The sequence below is a fragment of the Antechinus flavipes genome, chromosome 2, assembly GCF_016432865.1.
Source record: "Antechinus flavipes isolate AdamAnt ecotype Samford, QLD, Australia chromosome 2, AdamAnt_v2, whole genome shotgun sequence".
Taxonomy (NCBI): domain Eukaryota; kingdom Metazoa; phylum Chordata; class Mammalia; order Dasyuromorphia; family Dasyuridae; genus Antechinus; species Antechinus flavipes.
The window spans coordinates 497,092,006-497,115,997 of NC_067399.1; the positions used below are offsets into that span (position 1 = coordinate 497,092,006).

At 43.0% G+C, this 23,992-nt stretch overlaps 1 protein-coding gene across 1 annotated transcript in view; it reads right to left on the reverse strand.

Moving 5' to 3' along the window:
• ZNF618 (zinc finger protein 618) overlaps window positions 1–23,992 on the reverse strand; it is a 114,972-nt gene that overhangs the window by 34,190 nt on the left and 56,790 nt on the right. Inside the window, exons 3-8 of the mRNA XM_051979976.1 lie at window positions 8,117–8,194; window positions 7,332–7,370; window positions 4,689–4,778; window positions 3,798–3,833; window positions 3,608–3,685; window positions 2,476–2,565 (exon numbers count right to left, since the gene is read on the reverse strand). Of these exons, the coding sequence (XP_051835936.1) occupies window positions 2,476–2,565; window positions 3,608–3,685; window positions 3,798–3,833; window positions 4,689–4,778; window positions 7,332–7,370; window positions 8,117–8,194 (411 nt within the window). The remainder of the gene's footprint in view (window positions 1–2,475; window positions 2,566–3,607; window positions 3,686–3,797; window positions 3,834–4,688; window positions 4,779–7,331; window positions 7,371–8,116; window positions 8,195–23,992) is intronic.

Sequence of the window (23,992 nt, forward strand, 5' to 3'; positions counted from 1 at the left end):
CAATTTCCTCCTTTCACAGATGAAGTCAAGGTTTAAGAAAGCCAAGTGTCTTGTCCAATGATATACAGAAAGTAATCTGGGAGTTCAACAGAAGCCCTCCAATGCAAACCCAGTCTTCTTTCTACTAAATCCTCTGCTTCATCTAGCCCCCTCTCCAGAGGCTTCTGGGCTTTCAATCCCATGGCCCTTAACTTTGTGTGTGTGTTCTCTTCTTAAAGTCTCCCAGATGTGGCTCCCCTGAAACTCCCACCTCACTATGGAAAAGATTTTGATCTGAAGGCTTCAGTTAGGAATTCTTGGGGAAGCTGCCCCACCTTTCCCCAGGCTTGGTCTGGACAACTTTTTGCCATGGAAGATGGAGAAACTGGTTACCATTGCCATCTTTAGATGATATTTCTTGGCCCCAGCCTCATGCCATCCCTGTGTTCCATGTATATGGCAGTCCAGAAAACAACACTTGAAGAAGGTGAGATTTCTTCTGTGGGCCCCCTTTGCCCTTTTCATACCTAGGAATCATGGTGAATATCTCCAGTCTTCCTTCCTTCTCAACTTTCTGTCAATTGTCATAAGACAAAGCCTACCCTGGGAAAGGAGAAGAGGTCACCACTATCCCTTTTATCCCACACCCACGTCTTCAATACCACTATGCAGCAGCACTCATCTGGGGGTCTAGAGCTAGCATATGTATAGAAGGGAAAGAGAGATGGGACAACTAGAGGGTCAATCTCCCCAGAGTCCTATAAAGAAACGCCAAGAATGCTTCTATCCAACAATCTCTGTGTAAGAGACGATACATCTGAAATACCCAAGACAAGTGGAAACCTTTGTTACATTTACAAGGCACGAAAACCCAATGGGATCTAAGGCCCCCTGTCTACCAAACACAGGTCTTTGGATTCTCTGAGTGGCCCTGATAGCCCAGAATAGCAAAAGGACATGGTATCAGGTGGAGAGACAAAGCCTTAATGAAGGATGCTTGAATTAGTCCATGCCCAAAAGCTCCACAGTAGAAGGTCACAGTCAAAACTCACCCCTCTGAAGAGAAGAGAGGGGCTTTGCAAGCCCAATGGCCCTAGCTGGGTTAATGAGACAAAGGTTACTACAGGGATCAGACACTCTTATCCATCCAACACAGGCCAGAGAGAATAAAAGAGAATCACAATTCCATCTAGAGATGGAAAAAGTCTCAAGACCAACTATTCCAATCCTCTTTTTTTACATATGTGAAAACAGATATAGAAGAAAGTGATTTGTCTAAGGAGAGGGAACAAACAAGTAGCCGAGAGGGGACACAAGCACAAGGCTCCAGCTTGCCCATCAATGTCTTTTCTACTACAATGCGTTGTCCCCTTACTCCATTCAATGAGTACAACCAGTGGATACATTTCCAGAGTCCTGGAACTAAAAGGATTTGGGATGGCAGGATGGCTCAGCATCGGTCCAGTTTCATATCCTATTTCAGATAATAACAATCGATTAATCTCTCAGGACCTCAGTGAGATAGACTCAGCAGTCTCTAACGCTCCTTTCAGTTCTATGTTGATAATTCTAATTCTGAACAGGAGCTTAGACTTCTATCGGGAGGAAAGGAGAAAGAAGAAAGAGAAACAAGGCCTTTCCCTACAAAGGGCATCCCATAAACCCAGCTGGAAAGCCAAGTCACCTCCATCACAGGGCCCAGAAGCAATGCCCACCTGTCAGGGGGCCCAGAGAGAATTTTCACCTAGGGGCATAAGGCTGGACCACATACCCCTAAAGTCCTTTCAGTCCTGAGATCTTCATGATCCCCTAGGGGCCAGAAGCTGCCGGGGCTCTCATCCCAGGAGACTTCCTAGGCAGCTCAGAGCACAGCCTGAGGCTTTTGGAATTAAGGGGTCCTGGCTACATCCATCGCTCCATGATGTAACTTAGCTGAACAGCCAAGAGAAGATGCACCCCGCCCCAGAGCAAGTCAGGCCTAAGGATGAGGTCATTTCTCCTCCTCCCGCAGCAGTCCAAGCTCTCCTCCCCAGAGATCCTCCGCCCAAAGGGGTCCCATCTATCACAGGATCACAGACTTAGAAGCACAAGAGACCTCAGAAAGCATCTAGCCCATTTTACAGATGAGAAAACTGAAGACTGCCCAGGGATTTACCCAACACACCCAGGTACTTAAATAGCACAACCAGGACTTGAAGCAGGTCCGACTTATAACCCAGGGCTTCCCCCCACAGAACCAGGCCACTGGTGCTCCAGGGTCGGACTTTAGGCAGCTAACAATTCTCAGTGGTGGAAATTGCCAGCTATGACAATGTCCTGCCACCAGGTGGCTCCATGTCACATGCACCGTTAGGAGGAGAGGATGCAGCTTGCGCACTTCAGCCGCAGCAGGACCCGGGCTCCCGACTCTCCCCCGCCCCCCCAGGACCACGACACCGACCCTCCCCTCTCCCCCACCCCGGCTGCCCCTTCCTGCCATCCCTAGCAAATACTCACTGATGGGGGCGTGAAGGGCCACGTGCTCCTGGTAAGGGGTGTAGTACTTGTACTGCTTGCCACAAAATTCACAGGTGTAGTTACCAGTTTCTGTGGAAAAGAATAGAAATGGGTTGGCAGAGGAATCGCCTTTTCACCATCGACTCCCTCCTCCAGGAGAATCTGGAAGTCCAGGTCGGATTGTCTCTACTCTAGCCCTCATGCCCACTGCGCCTGCCTTCCCTCCTCCCGGAGCCTAGGGACGCCAGGCTCGGATGCAGGAGATTTCGTTTTATTGCCTTGGAGCCAGGCCTCCATACCATGTACAAGAGACTTCCTTACTTTTGTTCTTCCTTCCTTTCTTCCTCCCTTCCTTCCTTCCCAAGCTTGTAGTTAGTGACATCTCAAAATTTCAAAAAATCTTTCCTTCCTTCCTCCTTTCCTTCCTCTCCTTTTTTCCCCTTCTTTTCTTCCTCCTCCTTCCTTTTCTTTTCCTCCCTCTTCTTCTTTCTTCTTTACTTTTCTTTCTTCCTTTCTCCCTTCCTCCTCCTTTTTCCCTCTCCTTTCCTCCCTCCTTTTCTTCTTCCTTCCTTCCTTTCTTCTTTTCCACTCTTCCTTCCTTCCTTCTTTCCTTCCTCCCTTTTTCCTTTATTCTTTTTTATTCCTTCCTCTTTCCTTCATTCTTTCCTTTCTTCTCCCCTTTCTCCCTTCTTCCTTTTATTCCTTCCTAACTTTCTTCTTTTCTTCCTTCCTTCCTCCTTCCTTCTTTCCTTTTTTTCTTCCTTCCTTCTTCACTCCCTCCCTCCCTTTTTTTTTCTTTCCTCCCTCCACCCTTTCATTTTTATCCACTTATCACATGAAGATGAAAGACAAAGAAAACATTCCAGGGCAAAGTGTGGTAACAACATCAAAGTCCAAAGGATTTCAGGTATTGACTGGTGCCTTATGTTAGAAAGATGATTAACAAAATGAGCAGCAGGATCAGGCTTTAACATCAACTACTGAACACCGTCCACCTGCCTTGATCCCTTCGTCCTCCCCATCTCTCTTTTAAGAGTTAGTAAGCCACTTTTTGCAGAATCCCCTTTGAATGACTGGCCATATCCGCAGGGACCCCTCCCCCAAGCCCTTGAACCCTCCCAGGTGAGCATACTTGGCCCAATTTTCTGGAATGGCTCTGGAGGCTCCTCCTTTACTTCATCTGTAGCCACGACAGATTGCTCAAAAGGGTCTGCAGGAGAACAAATGTCATTTAGCTTCCCAAGGATGCCACTCCGTGCGAGGGCCGGGACCCTGGTCATGGGAGAGGGGAAGAACAAGGGAAGAAGAGGCCAAGGACTTACCTGCCCGATTTTCTGGGGCTCCTTCGACACTAAACACTGAGCCCGGGTAGGAGGTGGCGGCAGTAGCAGAGGGAAGGAAGGAAGCAAATGAGTGCTAGTATTTCACCCCAGGGAAGGGCTCTGATTCTCTCAGGGGCACCTCATCCCAGGGACCTGAGCTACCACCACCAACCTGCCCTGGGGAACCTCACTACTCTTGGAACAATCAGCTTCCTAAACAGAAGCCAAGAAACCTAACACGGGGAAGGTGGGACAGCAGGACCTATCTCAGCAGGCAATCTCCAGGCAGTAGCCAAGGACCAGGGGGAGACATAGCTGGCTATGAGGATGCCCTCACCCCACCCCAGTCAGGCGCAGACCTTGCTTCCTTATGGAGAGATCTCCCTGAGATCACCCTGCCTCCTACAGGGATCACACTCATGTTCTCCTTGTGCCCAGCAGTTCAAGGCAGTCTATCGTTTGGCACCCCACAGACACATAACAAATGTATTATTTAATTTATTTGTGGTCACTACTCAAGAGAAAGAGGGTCTTTTTTATCTTCATTTGTGTCTTGGCCTGGAGCCAGGACTGTGTTTCCAGTCCAGAGCTCAACAACTGTCATGGGCAGGGGAAGAGAGAGACAGATGGTTTAAAGAAATAACCAATGAGCCATTGAGAGGAAGAAAAGATAAAGGAGAGAGAAGGAAAACAGAAATGAGGAGAGATGATGACAAGAAGAAAGGAATGAGGAAAGAGTCTGTTATGAACCAATTCTTCTAGCAGGATGCTAGGGACAGAGACTGGGAGTAGCCCATGGCTCCCCTATGCAAGAAATGGGTCATCCTGAATCCTTCCTGGTCAATCTCATAATCTCTAGGAAGGCCCTAAAGTAGGAGTTGTCCCACTCACCATCCACAGCATGGAGGTCTCGGTGCTCTTGAAAACAGCTGTAGTATTTATATTTCTTCCCACAGATATCACACGTGTACCTAAAGTTGTCTGTGGGAGCAGTGGAGAGAAAACGGAAATGTGAAAATCTTCTGGGCCGTTGCGGGATGAGAGCAGCAGGCTGGCTGAGGGGCTCAGGTTAGTGTCGGTCAGTCTGAGAGAGCACAGGGCCTTTAGTCATGGCTCAGCATCCCATTTCTATTTTAACTTGACACCACCATCCTATACCATGCCCATCTCTTGAACTAGGGGTGCCCCGAAAAATGTCCTCAGGCCTTTCTGCCACCTGGCAGTGCTCAAATGCTCACTGCAGAGGGCTACGGGATATCTGTTGACCTCTACCTATCCTCTCCTTCAGCCGCTGATAAACTCCAATGAAAAAGCCCTTCAGTCTGGCAGAATTTACCGAGCTATTTTGGTTTCAAGATGAAAACTGTAAGCCCGGAGAGCTACTCTTACAAACTTCAGTCTGTGGGGAGAGCACGACTCACAGGCAACAAGGAGCAAAAAGTACCAGACGGAGGTCTAATAAATCAGAGGCAGCGAGGTGGCAGCAGACACAGCGCTGGGCCTGAAGCCAGAACACCTGAATTTAGATCTGGCCTTGGACATTTGTTAGTTGTGTAATCATTTCACCTTTGTCTGCCTCAGCTCCCCCATCTGTAAAATGGGGATAACAAAAGCACCCATCTCATGGGGTTGTGGTAAGGATCAAACAAAATCACCAGCAGGATGCCTTACGCTCACATGTCGACTTCTTTCACAGGGAACAGCCAGTTACCACCAACTCAAACATGGGCAAGCCACTTGCCTGCCACCCACCACAAAGGCCACGGGTGACCGGGTGGTTTTCTCTGCAGGAAGAACGTCTGCCTCTTAATTAATTGAGCTTGGGAACAGAGAGTGCATTATTCATGTGCACATTACAGTTACAGCCTCATGCTTTAAGTGCTTAAGCAAACACTTAGGGAAAGAGACTAATTGTCCTACATGTGGGGAGCTGGCAGTCCCATTCCTGATTGATATTCTGAGCTTGGCAGGCAATGGCTAGGGACAACCCGCCAAGGGGATGGACAGTAGGATGGGCTTCTGAAGATGCAAGCCAAAGTTCACAAGAAATGTATCAGTGACAGCCCTGAATTCTAGTCCTGACACTGCTGCAAGCTAGATCTAAGACCCTGGGCAAACCACTTCCTTCAGCTTATCTCCAGGCACCCCTAGGATTATTTTAGGCCTTTTTATCTGTCCAGAAGTTAAACCTCCTTTTATGGACTGTTTCTCCAGATCAGAAAAGGAGCTCCTCTATTTGTAATATTCAGTGCTTAGCAAAGTACTTGCCACATGCGTAACATGTTTTTGGTTTGTTCTTGGTTTCCTGAGGCAATCAGGGTGAAGTGATTTGCCCAGGAACTCAGGTCCTCCTGATTCTACCACCTGTCAGCCATCCACTGGGCCACCCTGCTGCCCCTGCTTAACACTTAACAAGCCCACCCTCCTTCCTTCCCTCTCTTCCTCTCTCTGTCCTTCTCTCTTGCTCTTTCTGTGGCCCTGCATCTCTGTCTCTCTCTCTCTCTCTCTCTCTCTCTCTCTCTCTCTCTCTCTCTCTCTCTCTCTCTCTCTCTCTCTCTCTCTCTCTCTCTCTCTGTCTCTTTCTGTCTCCTTGTCTCTGTCTCTCTCTGTGTGTCTCTGTGTATGTCTCTATGTTTCTCTCTTTCTCCCTTATTTATTCATTCCTGATCTTTAAGATCTGTGATTCTAATATTGCTGGGTTCTACTGTATGACTAACTCACTCCATGACAGGCCACTGGATCAGCTGTAGAGTCGAGGTGATTGGGCAGGAAGCTAGCAGCAGTTGCCCAGCCCCACATACTCTACTTGAGTGGAGGCAGGCTCTGAGAAAGAGGACAATAAACATGGGGAGAAAGAATGAGTAAGACTGAGCTGAGGGAGGAAAGAGCAATCGAGGAGGTAAAAATATCCCTGGCCATAAAGACCACAGCAACCAGCGAGTCTTTCCACACAAAGGAAGCCAAGAGGCGTACAAACCAGGCCATTGAGGGGAGGGCTGGAAAGGCAACAGGGACCCAAAATAGCAAAGGAAGGAAAGATTAAATGGGGAAATGCTTTAAATACACTCAGGCAAATCAACGGCCCAAGAAAAGAAGGGAGCTATTGAAAGCTGGGAGGACAACTGCAGGCTGAGGAGGACAGCGGAAGGTGCCCTCGCTGGGCTTCAGGAGGACTGGCTGCAGGCTTTCCTGTGACTTAGAGCTGGGGAGATCACATGGTCCAAACCTCTCATTTTACAAAAGGGGGAAACAGAGATCCAGAGAGGGAAAGTCACTTTTTCAAGGTCATGGAAATGCTGGTTCTCAGTCTCCCTCACCCTGAATCCAGGGCACTACCAAAGGGAAGGCTGGTCAGGATCCTCCCAGGGCTGCTGCTCTTATCCCTTACATAGCTGCTTTCTCCAGACAAGCTGGCCCAGATCCTGACACACACCCTTCCATAGCTGAGTCCAAAACATCAGCCTTCCCTGGGTTCCCTGATTCAGCCTCCCCCTGCCCTTCCCTTCTTTCCCACTAAATCTGCAAGATACTTACTGCCCTGGGATGCTCCTTCACCTGAGGCTGCTTCAGTGTCTGTAAGAGAAGGTGGGACAGGCTCGTGAGTCCATATAGGAAGGGAGCGGAGGACCAGAAAAACTGCTTTTGAGGCATTCCCCTTCCCATCAGACACCTTCCACTGTCTTGATCTCCCTCAATCTTCCTCCCTGGTTCAATTCCAGGTCATGTCCTTACCTAGAGGCAGCTGGCCCTAACCCCTCCTGTAAGATACAGGGAAGAACTGTAAGGAAGCACAGCCCAGAAAATTTGGGCTGCTTGTCTGGCCCAGAGTACCACCAGGATCAAATGCTTCAACCACGAGGAACAGGGGCTGAGGCACGGGCCCTGCCCCCAGGGAGCTTCAATTCAGCTGAAGAGCTGAGACACACAATCCTAGAGGACTCTGGCATTGCCTAAGTATCAAAGGAGGAGGATGCCCTAGAAAGACTCCCCTGCCAGTCCAATAAGGCCTCTCACACTGCCCCCACTTTTCAAAAGCCTTGGGTTTTCTCAGTCCTTTACCTGCATCACACTACAGGGTCAGACTAAGGGAGCCATGCTCCCCATTTCAGAGAACGCTGAGTTCTCCACATTCTTCCCCAAGAGGTAGAGATCAAGGTTCCGTGACTTTATTTTGTCCAGCCCAGAGCCTATTTGAGGCCAGAGCAGGGTCAGAAGGAAAAGTGGGGCAGAAAGAAACAGAGAGACCAGTTTCTCAACCACCCTACCCCCTCCTTCTTGCACCAATCTGAGACCAAAGCCAAGGCTGCAGAAAAGCTTACCTCGATGTGCTCGCACATGGGTCTGGAAACAGTTATAATATTTGTATTTCTTCCCACATATTCCACACTCGTAGGACCCTGGGGAAAAAAAAAGCAAGAGAAAGGAAAAGTCATTCCCTTTCATCTGAGACCAACAGCCAGGCCCAGTTGCAGTTGCAGGAGAAAGACTGAGAAGGACTCAAGTGGGAACCCTGCAGGTTTTACCTCCTGGAAGAAGCTCCAGAAAGAAGCTCCCCAGACCCAGTGGATCACTTGGGCACAGAACGCAGGAACAAATTTTAATTATGTTCGATCTCAGTTATCCACTTGTGGTTACCACTTTTGTCTGTATCGATTTGGGATTTTCTCCCCTGCCTGCCCCTCCCTGTCTAGTCATGAGGAACTTGGGGACCACAATGGGAGGCAAACACATATACAAATCTCATTGCAGGTAAGACATATGCACAATGCTCCAAACAAAAATACACTTAAGCCTGTGGAGACTCAAGTAATTTTTTTTTCTTCTCGTCTTATTCCATATTGTTTAAAACAATATTTCCCTTTGTGAATACAAGAGTCTCTAGTCCTGGCTTCACTGTGAACTAGCTTTGTGACTTTGAGTAAGACTTCCAGTCTCAGTTTTTCTCTCTAAAAAAAGAATTAATTGCCTTAGCCACTTCACTGTAAAATATAATTATCATGGATTTGAAAGAACACTGAAAAGAAAAAGAAACATACAAATATTGTTGTTAGTTATTATTGTCTCTGTCCAAAGTCATCCATTATTTAGAAGAAAGAATAAAGTTCTTTCTAAGAAACTTCTTGCTATCAATGCTGACCACACCATTTTTGCTAAAAATCAGGAAAATCTCCAACCAGTTTTTTCCATTGGAATCAATAGGAAATAAAACTGCCCACCAAACAAATCTTTATGCAGGTAACAAATGGTACCTTTTACAGTCTTCCTGGTCCAAGACAGAGCCAGGAAAACACCTGACCAGTATGGCTCAAGCCACACTCTGGACACTGCCAGCCATGGAAAAGAGAATACTATTTGCACAGAAAGAGCCAGAGACAGAAGAATGGAGAAAAGGAAAAGTTAGAGGATGCTAGCAGGCCCATGAAATGCAAACCTTTATCTGGGCAACTCTTTCTGGAGGAGTAGGAGGAGCAAGACTTTTCTTCTTCACGTATGTATGTTTTGTTTTAAAATTCTGAACTGAAGAAACATCCAATAAGATAAGCAGTTCCATATGGCTTATGTAGGCAGTTGCCAACTTGCCCAGCTTGCTTCTCCCTCCACACACACAAGTATACAAATTCAAAATGTTACATTCAAAGCTTTCCTGCTTATTAATGTTTCCTACTAACCTTGTCCCTATTCTTTTATGTGCATTTTTTTTAAAAGTGCTTCAATGACCCTCTTACATTTTACTATTACATTTTCTTCTAGTAGAGTTTTAATCATCTCTGGCCCCATATGTAGTAGTAAAAACAACTTTCATCCCAGGGAGCTGTATTAACAATAACAACAGGAGCACAGAATAGAGCCTGAGATTTGGAATCAGGAAGACTATAGTTCAAATCCTGACACAAGCTGTGTGACTTCAGACAAGCTAATTAACCTCTATGTGCCTCAGTTCTCACACTTATAAAATGGACACAATTCCTCTCAGGGTCGTTGTGAGGCTTTAATTGTTGGGACACAAGACAGTGCCCCCAGATATTTCCAGGGAAGCAGGCAGAGAGGACCCACTCAGTGACACCTTCCAAGCAAGCTTCAAGTAGCTCAGCCATATTTCAGGCTCTTCCAGAAATCAGTGGTATGGATGAGTGGATTCAAGATGGCAGCATTGACAGGTCTTTATCTGAATTCTTCCTGGCATCTCTCAGATCAAAACCAGATCAAGCTTCTGAACTGGTTTTGGAGTGATAGAATCCACAAATATATGGAGTATAACAAATTTCCAGCAGAAGATATTTTGAAAGAACTTCAGAAAAGGTTTCTTTCAATCAGGTATGGGGCGGGGAGGGGAGAGAGGAGGCAGCCGAGCGCAAGTACCTAGAGTGGTGTGGCATAACAGGGAATATACTGGGAGGCTCTTAGATAAAATATAGCAGCACTGGCTACTGTATCCTGGTTCAGAAGCCAGTGAATCAGTAGATTAGCTATGAGACATTCAATGCAAATATAAAAGGCAAATAATGAGCCTCTGAACCCCAGAATAACATGGGACTTGGCCACACCTACCCAGCACAAGAAGGAAGTGAGCAGCTTTGGTCCAAGGCACTGTAGAGGAAGCTTGGAACAATCTCCCCTTTGCCCTAAGATCAAACCTCAACCTTTAAAAAATGAGCAAAAAAAGTGAAAAAGAAAAAAAACTCTGACCACAGATAGCTTTTTTGGAGACAGAACAGACCTCAAACCCTGAGGATACTAAAGGCAAATTATCTCCAGATGAAGCCCCAAAAGGTGACAAGAGTTGATTCCCATCTCACAAAGCTCTCTTGGAAGAATTCAAAAAGTATTTTAAAAGAGAGTTAGAAGAAAAATGGGGAAAGGAAATGAGAACTTTGCAAGAAACTTTGCAAAAGGAAAGACAGAAATTATCTGAAGAAAATTCCTTAAAATAGATTTAGTGAAATGGAAAAAAATCATATAACTCCTTACAAAATAGATTTAGTGAAATGGAAAAGGCATGTAACTCCTTACAAAATGGGATTTGAAAAAGAAACCAACTCATTGAAAAACAGAATTTATGGAATGGAAAAAAAAATCCAATGAACAAAACAGCTCGTTTAAAGTTAAATTGGCCAAATGCAAAAGGAGATTAAAAAAAGCTAACTGAAGAAAATAATTCACTAAAAGTTAGAATTGAACATATGGAAGTGAATGACAAAATGAGATTTCAAGAATCAGTCAAACAAAACCAAAAAAGAAAAAGAAAAAACAGAAGAAAATGTAAAATACTTCATTGGAAAAATAATTAACATGGAAAATAGATCCAGGAAAAACAATCTAATAATTATTGGGCTACCTGAAAAATACAATGAAAAAAAAAAAGAGCCTACACATTATCGTTTAGAAAATCATGAAGGAAAATTGCCCTAATGTCCTAGAACCAGATGGTAAAATAGTCATTGAAAGAACTCACTGATTACCTCCTGAAAGAGGCCCTCAAATGAAAACTCCAAGGAATATCATAGCTAAATTTCAGAATTATCAGATCAAGAAGAAAATATTGCAAGTAGCTAGAAAGAAACAATTCAAATATTAAGGATTCACAATCAGGATTACCCAGGACTTAGTAGATGCCACTCTAAATGATCAAAGGGTCTGGAATTTAATATTCTGAAAGGCAAAGGAACTTGGATTGTAGCCAAGAATCAACTATCCAGCAAAATTATTAACATTATCTTTCAGGGGAAAAGATGGACATTCAATAAAACTGATGAATTTCATTTATTTCTGTGAAAAGAACAGAGCTGAACAGAAAACTTGATCTTCAAATACAGAATTCAAGAGAAGCATAAAGAAGTTAAAAAAAAAAGAAAGGAAAAAAATCTTTCTTTTAAAAGTTAAAAAGTTTACATCCCTATATGGGAAGATGATATGTTTAACTCTTGAGATCTGTATCTCTGTTATGGATATACTTAGAGGATACAGGCATAATTTGATTTTATTGTGATAATATAAAAAGGAAATTAGAGGGGGAAAGGGGATTGTCCTGGAAGAAACGGAAAGGGAAGGTAAAACAGGGTAAATTACATCTCATGAAGAGGCAAAAAAAGACTATTAATTGTGAATGTGAATTGGAACTCTCTCATAAAATGGAAACAGAGAGCAGACTAGATTAAAAGTCAGAATCCTACAAAATATTGTTTACAAGAAACCCATTTAGAACAGAGTGATACATACAGAATAAAGGTAAAAAGGCTGGAGCAGAATCTATTATTCTTTGGCTAAAGTAAAAAAAAAATCATTGGTATGGGGGTCAAGTGACCTGAGTTTCAACAGTTTGAGTTTGAGGTGTCAGGTGTAAATGGTCAGACCAAGAGAACTTGGCCACCACTTTCAGGATGGGAGACTGTCTTCTGCCTCTCTTTGTATCCCCAGAGCTTGGCACATTACCTGGCACACAGCGGGTGCTTAATAAATGTTTAATGTCTGCTGAAGATGTAGTGGGAACAGTTGGAACCTGGATTGTTACAGTCCTAGCTCAGTTTCCAGTTCATTATATGATCCATCCTTTATGGACCTCCATCCCTCCCTCCCGCTAAGATGAGCAAGTTGTACCAGGAACTCTCAAGGGCTCCTTCCTGTCCTAAGATTCTATGACTCTACTCTCTTGTGATGGCAATGACTCTGTCTTTTGATGACCCATGCACTGTGTCCAATCCCACCCACCAGAATGTAAACATCCACAGACAGTGTATGCCTTCAACACAAGTCCATCCATTAAGTCCAAACAAAAGAAACTTAGGGATTCCTGGGATCTCTATTTACCCTTATATGATAAAAACTAAAGCTCAAACCAACTATTTTCAATTTCTTTTTCCTCTGTCTTAATAAAAATTAAATCAACATCAAACAAGCTCGTTTGGTCAAGGGATTTTGTATTAAACAAGGTAATTTCTCTGTTTTCTGTGGCCTACTTATCCTGTGGTTCTCCCAGGAAAAGCAACCAGGGATGTAAAAGTAAAACAGAGATGACTTCAAGGCTGTCTTCTAGGTATACAGAGCGATGGGTCCAAACCAAAACATTGCCCCAAACCACACCCCTTTGCTGAACTAAGAAGCAGGTTGTAGGTTTATCAAAAGGAACCCTCTTTCACTCTCTTTACGTCTTTCCAGGTATCCCAAACTAAATTTACTTAGCCAATACAGCTCCTCATTCATCTGTCCTGGGTCCCAGCCTCCTCAAGGCCCAGGTCACAGAGAGATAGCCAGCCCAGGAGACTGGCCCAAAACTTGCCGGCAATGGAAAAGGCAGGTGATAGAGAGGGTCTGGTCTGTGAGAGCACAAGAGAGAGGAGTAGTAGAGAGGGACAAGTTAGGGAAACTGAGGACAAGGGGAGAAAGGATAGAGGAAGGGCAGGGAAGAAACAAAGAAAGGTAAGAATGGGAACCATGATAAGGAATGGATAAGGGGACTGGAAGGAAGATACTATAACAGGAAAAAACAGGGAGGAGACAATATGGCAGAATGGAAACAGCACGAGAGAGGAATTTGAGAAGCATGAGATCTAGTCCCCATTTTGCCACTAATTTGAGCCAATGGCAATTGAGATCTCAAACCAAGCTACTGGCTAGAAGTGTTTCCTGAAATTAGCCCAGGAGAGCTCTTACCCACAGGTACAGGCTGGTGTGAAAGGCTGGTGCCAAGGAAAATCAAGAAACCAGCAAGCTAGGAATGGGCAGGTGCCATCTGGGACATCCATCCTACTGCCCACTTGGCTGATGCTTCATCTATGTTGGCAGTCCTGGGGTCTCTGGGAGCACGGCTTGCCAAACACAGGCTTTAGGGCCAGGCAGCTAAACAGAGACCACAGAAACCACCACCCCACCATCCAAACCCAGATTTCCTGTACCACGTCTTTCCCGTTACTGGCTAGTCCTAGAGTTAGGCTCCTGGGCTGGCTATCTCTCCAATGATCAGGGCACAGAAGAGGATTTTCTCTCCTGGTTTCTGACAAAGTCTCCCAAATACACCTATATTCACACTAAAACCAACACATACTTCAAGTAAGGGCTGAACTAAAAGATGCAACTTTTAACTCTGAGAGGATATAAATTCTACTCTAACACTGTTTTTTCTTGTTGAGTCATTTCAGTAGTGTCCAACTTTTCATGACTCCATTTGGTATTTTCTTGGTAAAGATGCTGAAGTGGTTTGCCATTTCCTTCTCATTTGGCAGATGAGGAAACTGAGGCAAACAAGGTTAAGTCTTTTACCCACATCTAGTAAGTGTCTGAGACCAGATTTTAACTCAGGAAGATGAGTCTTCCTGATTCCAGGTTCGGTGCTTTATTCACTGTGCCACTTAACTGCCCAGATCTATAGAATGAGGAGTTTAGAATCTAAGCATTTAGAGACTCAAAAAATTCAGTGTAGGCAGACAGGGAATTCCCCACAGCTACTCTAAGACAAAGCAGTGTCTTTTTTCTTGCTGAGTGATCCCATCCCTCAAAGGTTTAGATAGTCAACAAGATTCATGCCAAGAAAATGGCACTAAGTCCTGCCAGCCCATTCTATTATCTTCCCTTGGAAGGTGAAAATGCCTGAAAACAGCTACTGAGAGATGTATCTGATTGCCAGTGTCTTCAGAGGCTCATTCTGATTGTTCTCTTGTGGTGTCCCACTCAAAATATCTCAAAAATCATAAATCTCTAAGGGAGCTTAGAGATCATTTGATCCCCCCTCCCACCCAATGCAGGAATCCCTCTTTCCAGCATTCTCAAAGAACAGTCTTTCACAGTCTTCCTGAATAATTGTAGTAACAAGAGCTTGCCATCATCCCAGTTCTGGCTAGCTTTAATCATTGGGAAATTTTTGTCTTGTATGAAGTTGACTCCCATTAGCTTCCACGCACTGGCTCTAGTGTCTGGAGCCATACAGAATGAGGCTAATTCCTCATATCTATGACAGCCTTTCAGATATCAAGACAGAAATCATGACTTTCCCCTCTCCTCAAGAAACAACTTAACTAAAAACTCCCATCCCTCAAAACATTCCTGAAATGTTTTACAGATCCTTCACCTCACCATCTTAATTTCTAGAATTTTTGCCCTCTTCAAGAATTGTTCCCAGATTATTCACACAACTAATCATCCTCTTTCCCTGCACTATATCAGCATTTATGAATCTATGTTTGATGGCAACAAGAAGGAACTGTTTACTGAATTAGAAATCATGGGAACTTTGGAAGGAAGTAACCACTCCACATTTTAAATTATGATTTAAAAAAAAAAAAGAGGAGGCAGCACGTACTCTAGAATTGAGAAAAGAGATTTCAAAGATATGAAAGAAAAGATAGATGGGATTCTATGGAATAAAAATTTATAGGGGAGAAAAAAAGAAAAAAGGAAATCTTTAAGAAGAAAATTCTAACAATGCACCAACTCTGTGGAAGAAGAAAGGGGAGCTGTACAGAAGAGGCTGATGTGTATGCATTCAATCAATAGTCAACAAGCACTGTTTAAGCACTTACAGTGTCCTAAACAAGATGCCAGAAATACAAACAAAGGCAAACATGTGGTTCCTTCTCTTAAAGAGCTCACAATCTAATGGAAGAAACTATGTAAACAACCATATGTATACAAGACACATACAGAAATATATACAGATAAAAGATAATCTCAATGGAAAATTGAGGATGAACAACAAATGTGGGACAACATAAGAATAACATCAAGAGGTTGGCAATGAACACTAAGAACAATAACTACAAAAGCATTTTTAAGATCATCAAAGAAGAGAGATGATTACCTTGTGGATTGAGTGAGGTGTTAACAACAGATGAAACAGAAGGCAGAACTACTCAACTCTTGAAAGACAGAACAAAATTGGCAATTGAACATAAGATGAGTAAGGAGAAGATAAGTGAGCACCTGTTGAATTCATTTAATCAGGTTCCTAGTAAACCACATCCCAGGATACAGAAAGACATAGGGTGCTGCTGAGTCACTATAAGTAACTAATGGAAAAGGTACTACATGACTGGAGACAAACAAATGCCCTGAATTTCCAAAAAAGGCAAAGGGAAATGTGTCCACATATTTTAGGTCAGAAAGTTTGACATCAATTCTTTTTTGATTATTTTGTTTTTGTTTGATTAAAGCTTTTTGTTTTCAAAACATATGCATAAATAATTTTTAACATTATAAAACCTTGTGTTCCAAAGACAGCAAGTAATCCAATATATATTAAATATGTGAAATTCTTCTATATATATTTCCACAATTATGCTGCACAAGAAAAATCAGATCAAAAGAAAAAATGAGAAAAAGAACAAAATGCAAGTAAACTACAACAAAAAGTGAAAATATGATATTGTAATATATACTCAGTTCCCACAGTCCTCTTTCTGGGTACAGATGGCTCTCTTTATCACAAGATTATTGGAACTGGCCTGAATCACCTTATTGCTGAAAAGAGTCACATCTATCAGAATCGATCATTGTATAATTTTGCTGTTGCTATGTACAATGTTCTCTGGGTTTTATTCATTTCACTCGGTTCATGTAAATCTCTCCAGGCCTTTCTGAAATCATCCTGCTGGTCATTTCTTACCAAACAATAATATTCCATAACATTCATGTACCATAACTTATTCAGCCATTCTCCACTTTTTTTTCTCTTTTTTTTAAATTTTATTTTATTTAATAATAACTTTATATTGACAGAATCCATGCCAGGGTAATTTTTTTTTACAACATTATCCCTTGCACTCGCTTCTGTTCCGATTTCCCCCTCCCTCCCTCCACCCCCTCCCCTAGATGGCAAGCAGTCCTATATATGTTAGATATGTTGCAGTATATCCTAGATACAATATATGTTTGCAGAACCGAACAGTTCTCTTGTTGCACAGGGAGAATTGGATTCAGAAGGTAAAAATAACTCAGGAAGAAAATCAAAAATGCAAATAGTTCACATTTGTTTCCCAGTGTTCTTTCTTTGGGTGTAGCTGCTTCTGTCCATCATTTATCAGTTGAAACTCAGTTAGGTCTCTTTGTCAAAGAAATCCACTTCCATCAGAATACATCCTCATACAGTATTATTGAAGTGTATAATGATCTCCGGGTTCAGCTCATTTCACTTAGCATCAGTTCATGTAAGTCTCGCCAGTCCTCTCTGTATTCATCCTGCTGGTCATTCCTTACAGAACAATAATATTCTATAACATTCATATACCACAATTTACCCAATCATTCTCCAATTGATGGGCATCCATTCAGTTTCCAGTTTCTAGCAACTACAAACAGGGTTGCCACAAACATATTGGCACATACAGGTCCCTTTCCCTTCTTTAGTTTCTCTTTGGGGTATAAGCCCAGTAGTACCACTGCTGGATCAAAGGGTATGAACAGTTTGATAACTTTTTGGGTGTAATTCCAGATTGCTCTCCAGAATGGTTGGATTCGTTCACAACTCCACCAACAATGCATCAGTGTCCCAGTTTTCCCGCATCCCCTCCAACATTCATCATTATTTTTTCCTGTCATCTTAGTCAATCTGACAGGTATGTAATGGTATCTCAGAGTTGTCTTAATTTGCATTTCTCTGATCAATAATGATTTGGAACACTTTCATATGAGTGGTAATAGTTTCAATTTCATCACCTGAAAATTGTCTGTTCATATCCTTTGACCATTTATCAATTGGAGAAGCCATTCTCCAATGGATGGGCATCCACTCAGTTTCCAGTTTCTGGCCACTACAAAGAGGGCTGCCACAAACATTTTTGCACATGTGGATTCCTTTCCCTCCTTTAAGATCTCTTTGGAATAGAAGCCTAGTAGAAACACTGCTGGGTCAAAGAGAATACACAGTTTACTAACTTTTTGAGTATAGTTCCAAATTTCTTTCCAGAATCATTGGATCCATTCATAGTTTCACCAACAACATATCAGTGTCCCAGTTTTCCCACATCCCTTCCAACATTTGTCATCTTTTGCTTTGATGTCAATTCTTGGCAACATCCTAGAACCCATTATTAAAAAGATAGCTTGGGAACACTTAGAGAAAGAGGTGACTGCTAAGAAAGAGCATAGCTTCATTGAGAAATATAATGTATGGCAAGCTAATGGGGATGAAGGAAGAGAGAAGGGACAACAGCAGGAAAAAAGGGAGAACAGGGAAGAAGGGAGGGACAAATAAAGGAGGGAGGGAGGGAGAGAGGTAGAGAAAGAGAAGGGAGGGAGAGAGATAGGGAGGAAAAGAGGAGGGGGAAGGGAAAGGGAAAGGAAGGAGGGAGGGAAGGAAAGAAGGAAGGAACAAAGGAACGAAGGAACGAAGGAGGGAAGGAACATTTATTAAGCTTGCACTCTATGCCATGCACACTACTAAGCTTTTTACAAATATCTCATTTAATCAAGAAAAAGATGAGTTAATTACAAAATTGAGAGGCCTAGTTACAACACTAGATGACAGAGTAAAGAACTTTTTAAAAAAATCTTAATAATCTAGAATAATGATCAGATTTGATATTTAAATTTAATAGGTATAAAAGTGAACATGAGTAAAAAAAATCAAATGCATTAATAAGATAGGGGAGGTGGATAAACAGACAGTCATGTGAAAAAGATTCAAAGATTTTAATAGACTGCAAACTCAGTATGAATCAACAATGTAACATAGCAGCCCTCAAAAGCTAATATAATCTTGACTGGTTTTAATAAAGAGAAGCACAGAAGGAGATACTCCCACTGTGATCTTCTCTGGGCAGATCACATCTGGAGTGCTGTGTTCAATTCTGAGTGGACACTGATAAGCAGTATTGGGGTTCATAGGACACTAAGGGGGTCAGGAGGCCAAGAGATCATGGCTGAGAATGAATTTCTTAAAGAAATTAGGAGTGTTCAAATCAGAAGATTATGGCAGAAATGACAGCTGTCTTCAAGGTCTTCTACGGAGGACTGTCATGAAGAAGACAAAAAGATATGAGGAGGGATTAGCCCTGTGCTGCATGGCCCCAGAGGGCAGAATGGAGATCAATGAGTAGAAGCTGAAAAAAAGCAGGTTTGGGTTCATTGCAAAGAACAAGGGGAGGGGGGAATCCAGGCTGCGCCCAGGTGTCTCTATTCCAGATTCCTGTGCAGGTCAGGCACAGACTGAGTTATATAAGATCCAAGGTACCTTCCTACTCTGAGATTCTGGGACATAATTGTCTGCTTTTTTACCATGGAACAAGTCTTGTCTTTTATAGCTCCTTAAGAATACTGAGGACATGTTCCTTTTCTCTTTTTACCCCATAGCACATAGTACAGGTGCCTCTATACATCGGATACAGTTTGAGAAAGAAACAGGTTTAAGAGAGAGAGGGTTCCTGGATCCAAAGCTCTGCAGAGAGGGGAGAAAAAGAATTTTACTACCTATTCCCCTCACTGCCCAGATTAGGCAGCCAAATGGTAAAGTGAACAGGCCTGGAGTAAAGGTGGCAAGAGATCAAATCTTGCCTCGGACACTTAGTGAGCAAATCACTTAACCTCTATTTGCCTCCGTTTCCTCAACTGTAAAAATGGGGATATAATACTTCTTTCATAAGAGTTGTTGAAAGGATCAAAATGAGAAAATATTTGTTAAAGCGCTTATCACTGTGCTGGCACATAGTAGAACCTACATAAGTGCCATTATAATTTCCAGATGGCTAGGTGGCACAGTACATAGAGCTTTTGGCCTAGAGAATTGGAAGACCATTCATTAGCTATATGACCCTGGACAAGTCACTTAACACAACACAGAATCCTCCAACAACAACTTTGCCTCAGTTTCTCCAATTGTAAAATGGAGACAATAAGCACCTATCTCACAAAGCAGTGAGCATCAAATAAGATATTTGTAAAGTGATTTAGTATAGTGTCTGGCACTTAATAGGTGTGTAATAAATGCCTATTTCCTTCTCATTGCCTAAAGCATTTAGCAAAGGGGCAGAACACTGGGATGAAGTGGGTTCGGACCATCAGCTAATTATGGTAACAACTTGTCAGCAGGGAGAAGGAGTTTTACAGAGGCCAGTCACGTACCAGAAGGACACAGGGAAGATGAGCTATCTTGTATATCCTGCTTCTGGAACATCTGTGGCTGGGCTGAGGCTCTTCCCCCAAGTCTTCATACTACCCCCAGTTTAAGGGTCACACATTCAGCTGTCACATACTCTAAGTTTATCTTGATGCACAGCCAAAAATCCAGATCTGCCTTCACTTAAAATCCACTATAGGGACTGCATCTAAATGGTATAAGGAACTAGAAAAAAGTCCTCAAAGCTAGGGATTTGGGGTGTAGGGATCCAGGCTGCAGTTGGGAGAGCTAGGTTCTAGAACCTGCTATGCTGTTAGCAAGCTGTGAGATCTTGGGCAAAGTTCTCCACATCCTGAGTGCTGGTTTCAGTATCCATAAAAGGAGAGATTTTGCTATTGACACAAATACTAATAGTTAGCTTTTCTGTAGTGCTTTAAAATCTTCCTTGGAGAAGGAGGAGTCACTAATAGGTCCATTTTACAGATGATGATACAGGGGCTGAAAGAAAGAGTTTGTGAAATGTGGAAGGATTATGAATACAGGTTCTATTCAAGCCCAGTAGTCTATCCACGGAGGTAGTTAGTGGCTCCTGTCAACGCAGCAAAGGGCCAACTGCTGTTATAAAAGATCAGCCCTGAGGAGGAGCGTGAGCCTGGCAGCAGCAGCAGCAACAAGGCTTCCTAGCCTTGCAGATCTCAAGGTGGGGCTAGTCAGGGGCCCGCTTCCTAGCCTCTGGGAGCTGCTAACAGAAGAAGAATAACTACAAAGTCTAGGGTATCAGTTTTAGGGGTAAAGCCATCACCCTACAGGGACTAAAAAGACAGTCTTAGAAACAAATAAGAATCTTAGAAAAAAAGGATCACAGAATAAAAGCATTCCTAGAATGCTAATGCTATAAAGGTCTTCAAAATACAAACAAATTTAAGGAGTCTTAGGAGTTATTTGGTCTAACTCTCTCACTGAACTGACATGGAAACTTAGGCACACATTTATACCATGAAAAAGAAAAAGAAAAAAAGGAAAGGCAATTCTGAGTCTAAGCAATCAATAAACATTAATTAAGCACTCAGTATTTACCAGGCCTTGTGATATGTGCTAGGGATGCCATGAAAGGCAAAAAAAAAAGCCCTGCCCACAAGAAGCTTATTAATTTTAACAAGGGAGATAAATAGGAATATTCAAAATACATAAAGAGTATATAACCTTAGAAAAGGGGCACTAGCAGCTGGTGGAGGAAGAGGGAGAGGAAAAATGAGGAGGGTAGGAAAGACCTCCAAGAAAGCAGTATTTAAGTCTCTGAATTCTAAAGGAAGTCAGAGATTCTTAATCACATAAGGAAGTAAAAAGGGACAGTATTCTAAGCACAGACAAATAGCTAGTGCAAAGAATCTAAGTGGTGCTACGCTTCCCAGGGTAAGCTTGGGACAAAGACCTCTTCTGGGGATAGAGAACACAGGACTTTCAAGAGAAGACAGACACAATTGTCTCTGGTAATTGCCATGTAGTGTTGGTGAAGCTAAAAGTTTGGAATGGAGGGTACAAAAGGAAAGAAGAGAGAAGAAAGGAAGAAATAAAGGGAGAGGAAGAAGAAGGGAAGGAAGAAGGAAAGAGAGGGAGAAAAAGGGAAAAGAAGAGGAAGACAGGAAAGAAAGGAAAGGAAGAAGAAAGAAAGATCAGGAGGGAAGAGAGGAAGAAAACAGGAGGAGGAGAGGAAGAGGAAGAAGAAGGGAAGGGAAAGGGGAGGAAGAGGATGGAGGGAGGGAGAGAGTGGGAAGAAAAGGAGAGAAGGAAGAGGAAAGGAAGGGGAAGAAGGAGAGGAGAAAAGAGGGAGAAAAAGAAGAAAGTCTTCACTATAGTGTAGAAGTTCTGTAGTGTTTCCAAAGGTTGTTGACCTAGCAAGATATAACCTGTTACGTGTGATGACTCAGATCACAAGATTTTTCTGTCTTGTGCAGCCAGATTGAGCATCTTCACTGAGGTGTGGGGGCATGGTACTGAGGGTGAAAGACAGCTGGAGTGAGACCCAGCCCTAACGTGGGAACTCTGGGTCAGCATCATCACTGGCAAGAGATCATCGGACTAGTTAATGATGCTTGTTGTATACTTACAATGTTTATGAGGCATTATATAGACAACATTTTCTTTGCTCCACAGGCATGCATCTTAAGGTCACAGGAACAAATAAGGATGAATTCCAAAGCCCCAGAAGGGATTGGGATGCCAGCCAAAGTAGATGATTTTTGGAGGGAAAAAAAAGAATCAGGGTTTCTCCTAGACAGTGATTAGGCTAGAAAAGATAGGATGAGAATGTGAGTGTGTCTCAGTTTCATTTTTAAAGGTTCAAGCCAACTAAGTGATCCCTGCCTGTCAGGGAGACACAAATGCCCACAAGCTCTGGGCTGTCAAACACTGTTATTCAAATTGAAATGAGAGGAAGCAACCTGGAAGAAGCCCAAGTTATACTGCTTGTACCACCAATCAACTCATCAATCAGGACTAACCTCAGGAGTCAGGCACTGTGCTGCACACTGTGGTGAGAAAAGCCAAAATGAAACAGGTCCTTCCCTCAAGGGTCCTACATTCAACCAGGGAGATGCCATACATATAGAAAAACTAGTTGTGGTAGATAGGGTGAAGTGGTAGCAGTTGGGGAGGAGCAGGAAAGACTTCATGCAGAAAAGGATGTTTGAAGGAAACTAAGAATTCTAAATAGTTGGAGATAAAGAAGGGTGACTTCCAGACCTGAGGAAGCCATGCAAAGGCAGAGAGATGAGAGGCAGAGCTTCATGAAGGAAGAACAGCAGCAAAGTTACTGTGGCTAGGACAGCAGAATGCACAAAAGGGAACAAGCCAAACAAGGCTCCAAGAGGAGGTTGGATTTGATCCTAGAAATAACAAGAGTTCCTGGAGATTCATGGTCAAATCAGCACTTTAGGGGAAAAAAGTTGGGTGGTGGGGAGGGATGAAGACAAGATGGAGGAGAGTAGATGGGTCTTTGTCTGAGCTCTTCCTGGCATCCCTCAGATCAACACAAAATCAAGCCTCTGAATGGGTTTTGGAGTGACCGAGTCCACAAATATTTGGAGTATAACAAATTTCCAGCAGAAGATATTTTGGAAGAACTTGGGGGGAGGTGGCCAACCCCAATGAAGGGATCCAGGATAGAGTGGCTTCAGAGCAGCAGGAGAATATACTGGGAGAGTCTTAGCCAAAATACATCAGTGTTGGCTACTCTGTCCTGATTCAGAAACCAGTGGATCAGCAGATTAACTGTGAGGCCTCCAATGCAACTAGAGAAGGCAAATAGTGAGCTCCTGAACCCCCAGAATAACATAAGATTGAATCATATGCACCCAGCACAGGAAGAAAGTCAGCAGCACTGGCTCTAGGGCAGCATGAAGCCGCTGTTACCCGTAGAGGAAGCTTGGAACAATCTCCCCTTTGCCCTAACGCAGACCTTAATCTTTAAAAATGAGCAAAAAACCCCCAAAAGAACTCTGATCAAAAAATAGCTTTTATGAGACAGAGAACAGATCTCAAACTCTGAGGACATTAAAGGCAAATTATCTCCAGATGAAGCCCTAAAAGGTGATATAAGTTGTCTCCATCTCACAAAGCTTTCTTGGAAGAATTCAAAAAGATCTTAAAAGAGTTAGAAGAAAAATGGGGAAAGTAAATGAGAAGTAAATAGAAATTATCTGAAGAAAACTCCTTAAAAATAGATTTAGTGTAAGACAACTCTGAGATACCATTACATACCTGTCAGATTGGCTAAGATGACAGGAAAAAATACTGACGAAAGTTGGAGGGGATGCGGGAAAACTGGGACACTGATGCATTGTTGGTGGAGTTGTGAATGAATCCAATCATTCTGGAGAGCAATCTGGAATTACACCCAAAAAGTTATCAAACTGTGCATACCCTTTGATCCAGCAGTGGTACTACTGGGCTTATACCCCAAAGAGAAACTAAAGAAGGGAAAGGGACCTGTATGTGCCAAAATGTTTGTAGCAGCCCTCTTTGTAGTGGCTAGAAACTGGAAACTGAATGGATGCCCATCAATTGGAGAATGGCTGGGTAAATTGTGGTATATGAATGTTATAGAATATTATTGTTCTGTAAGGAATGACCAGCAGGATGAATACAGAGAGGCTTG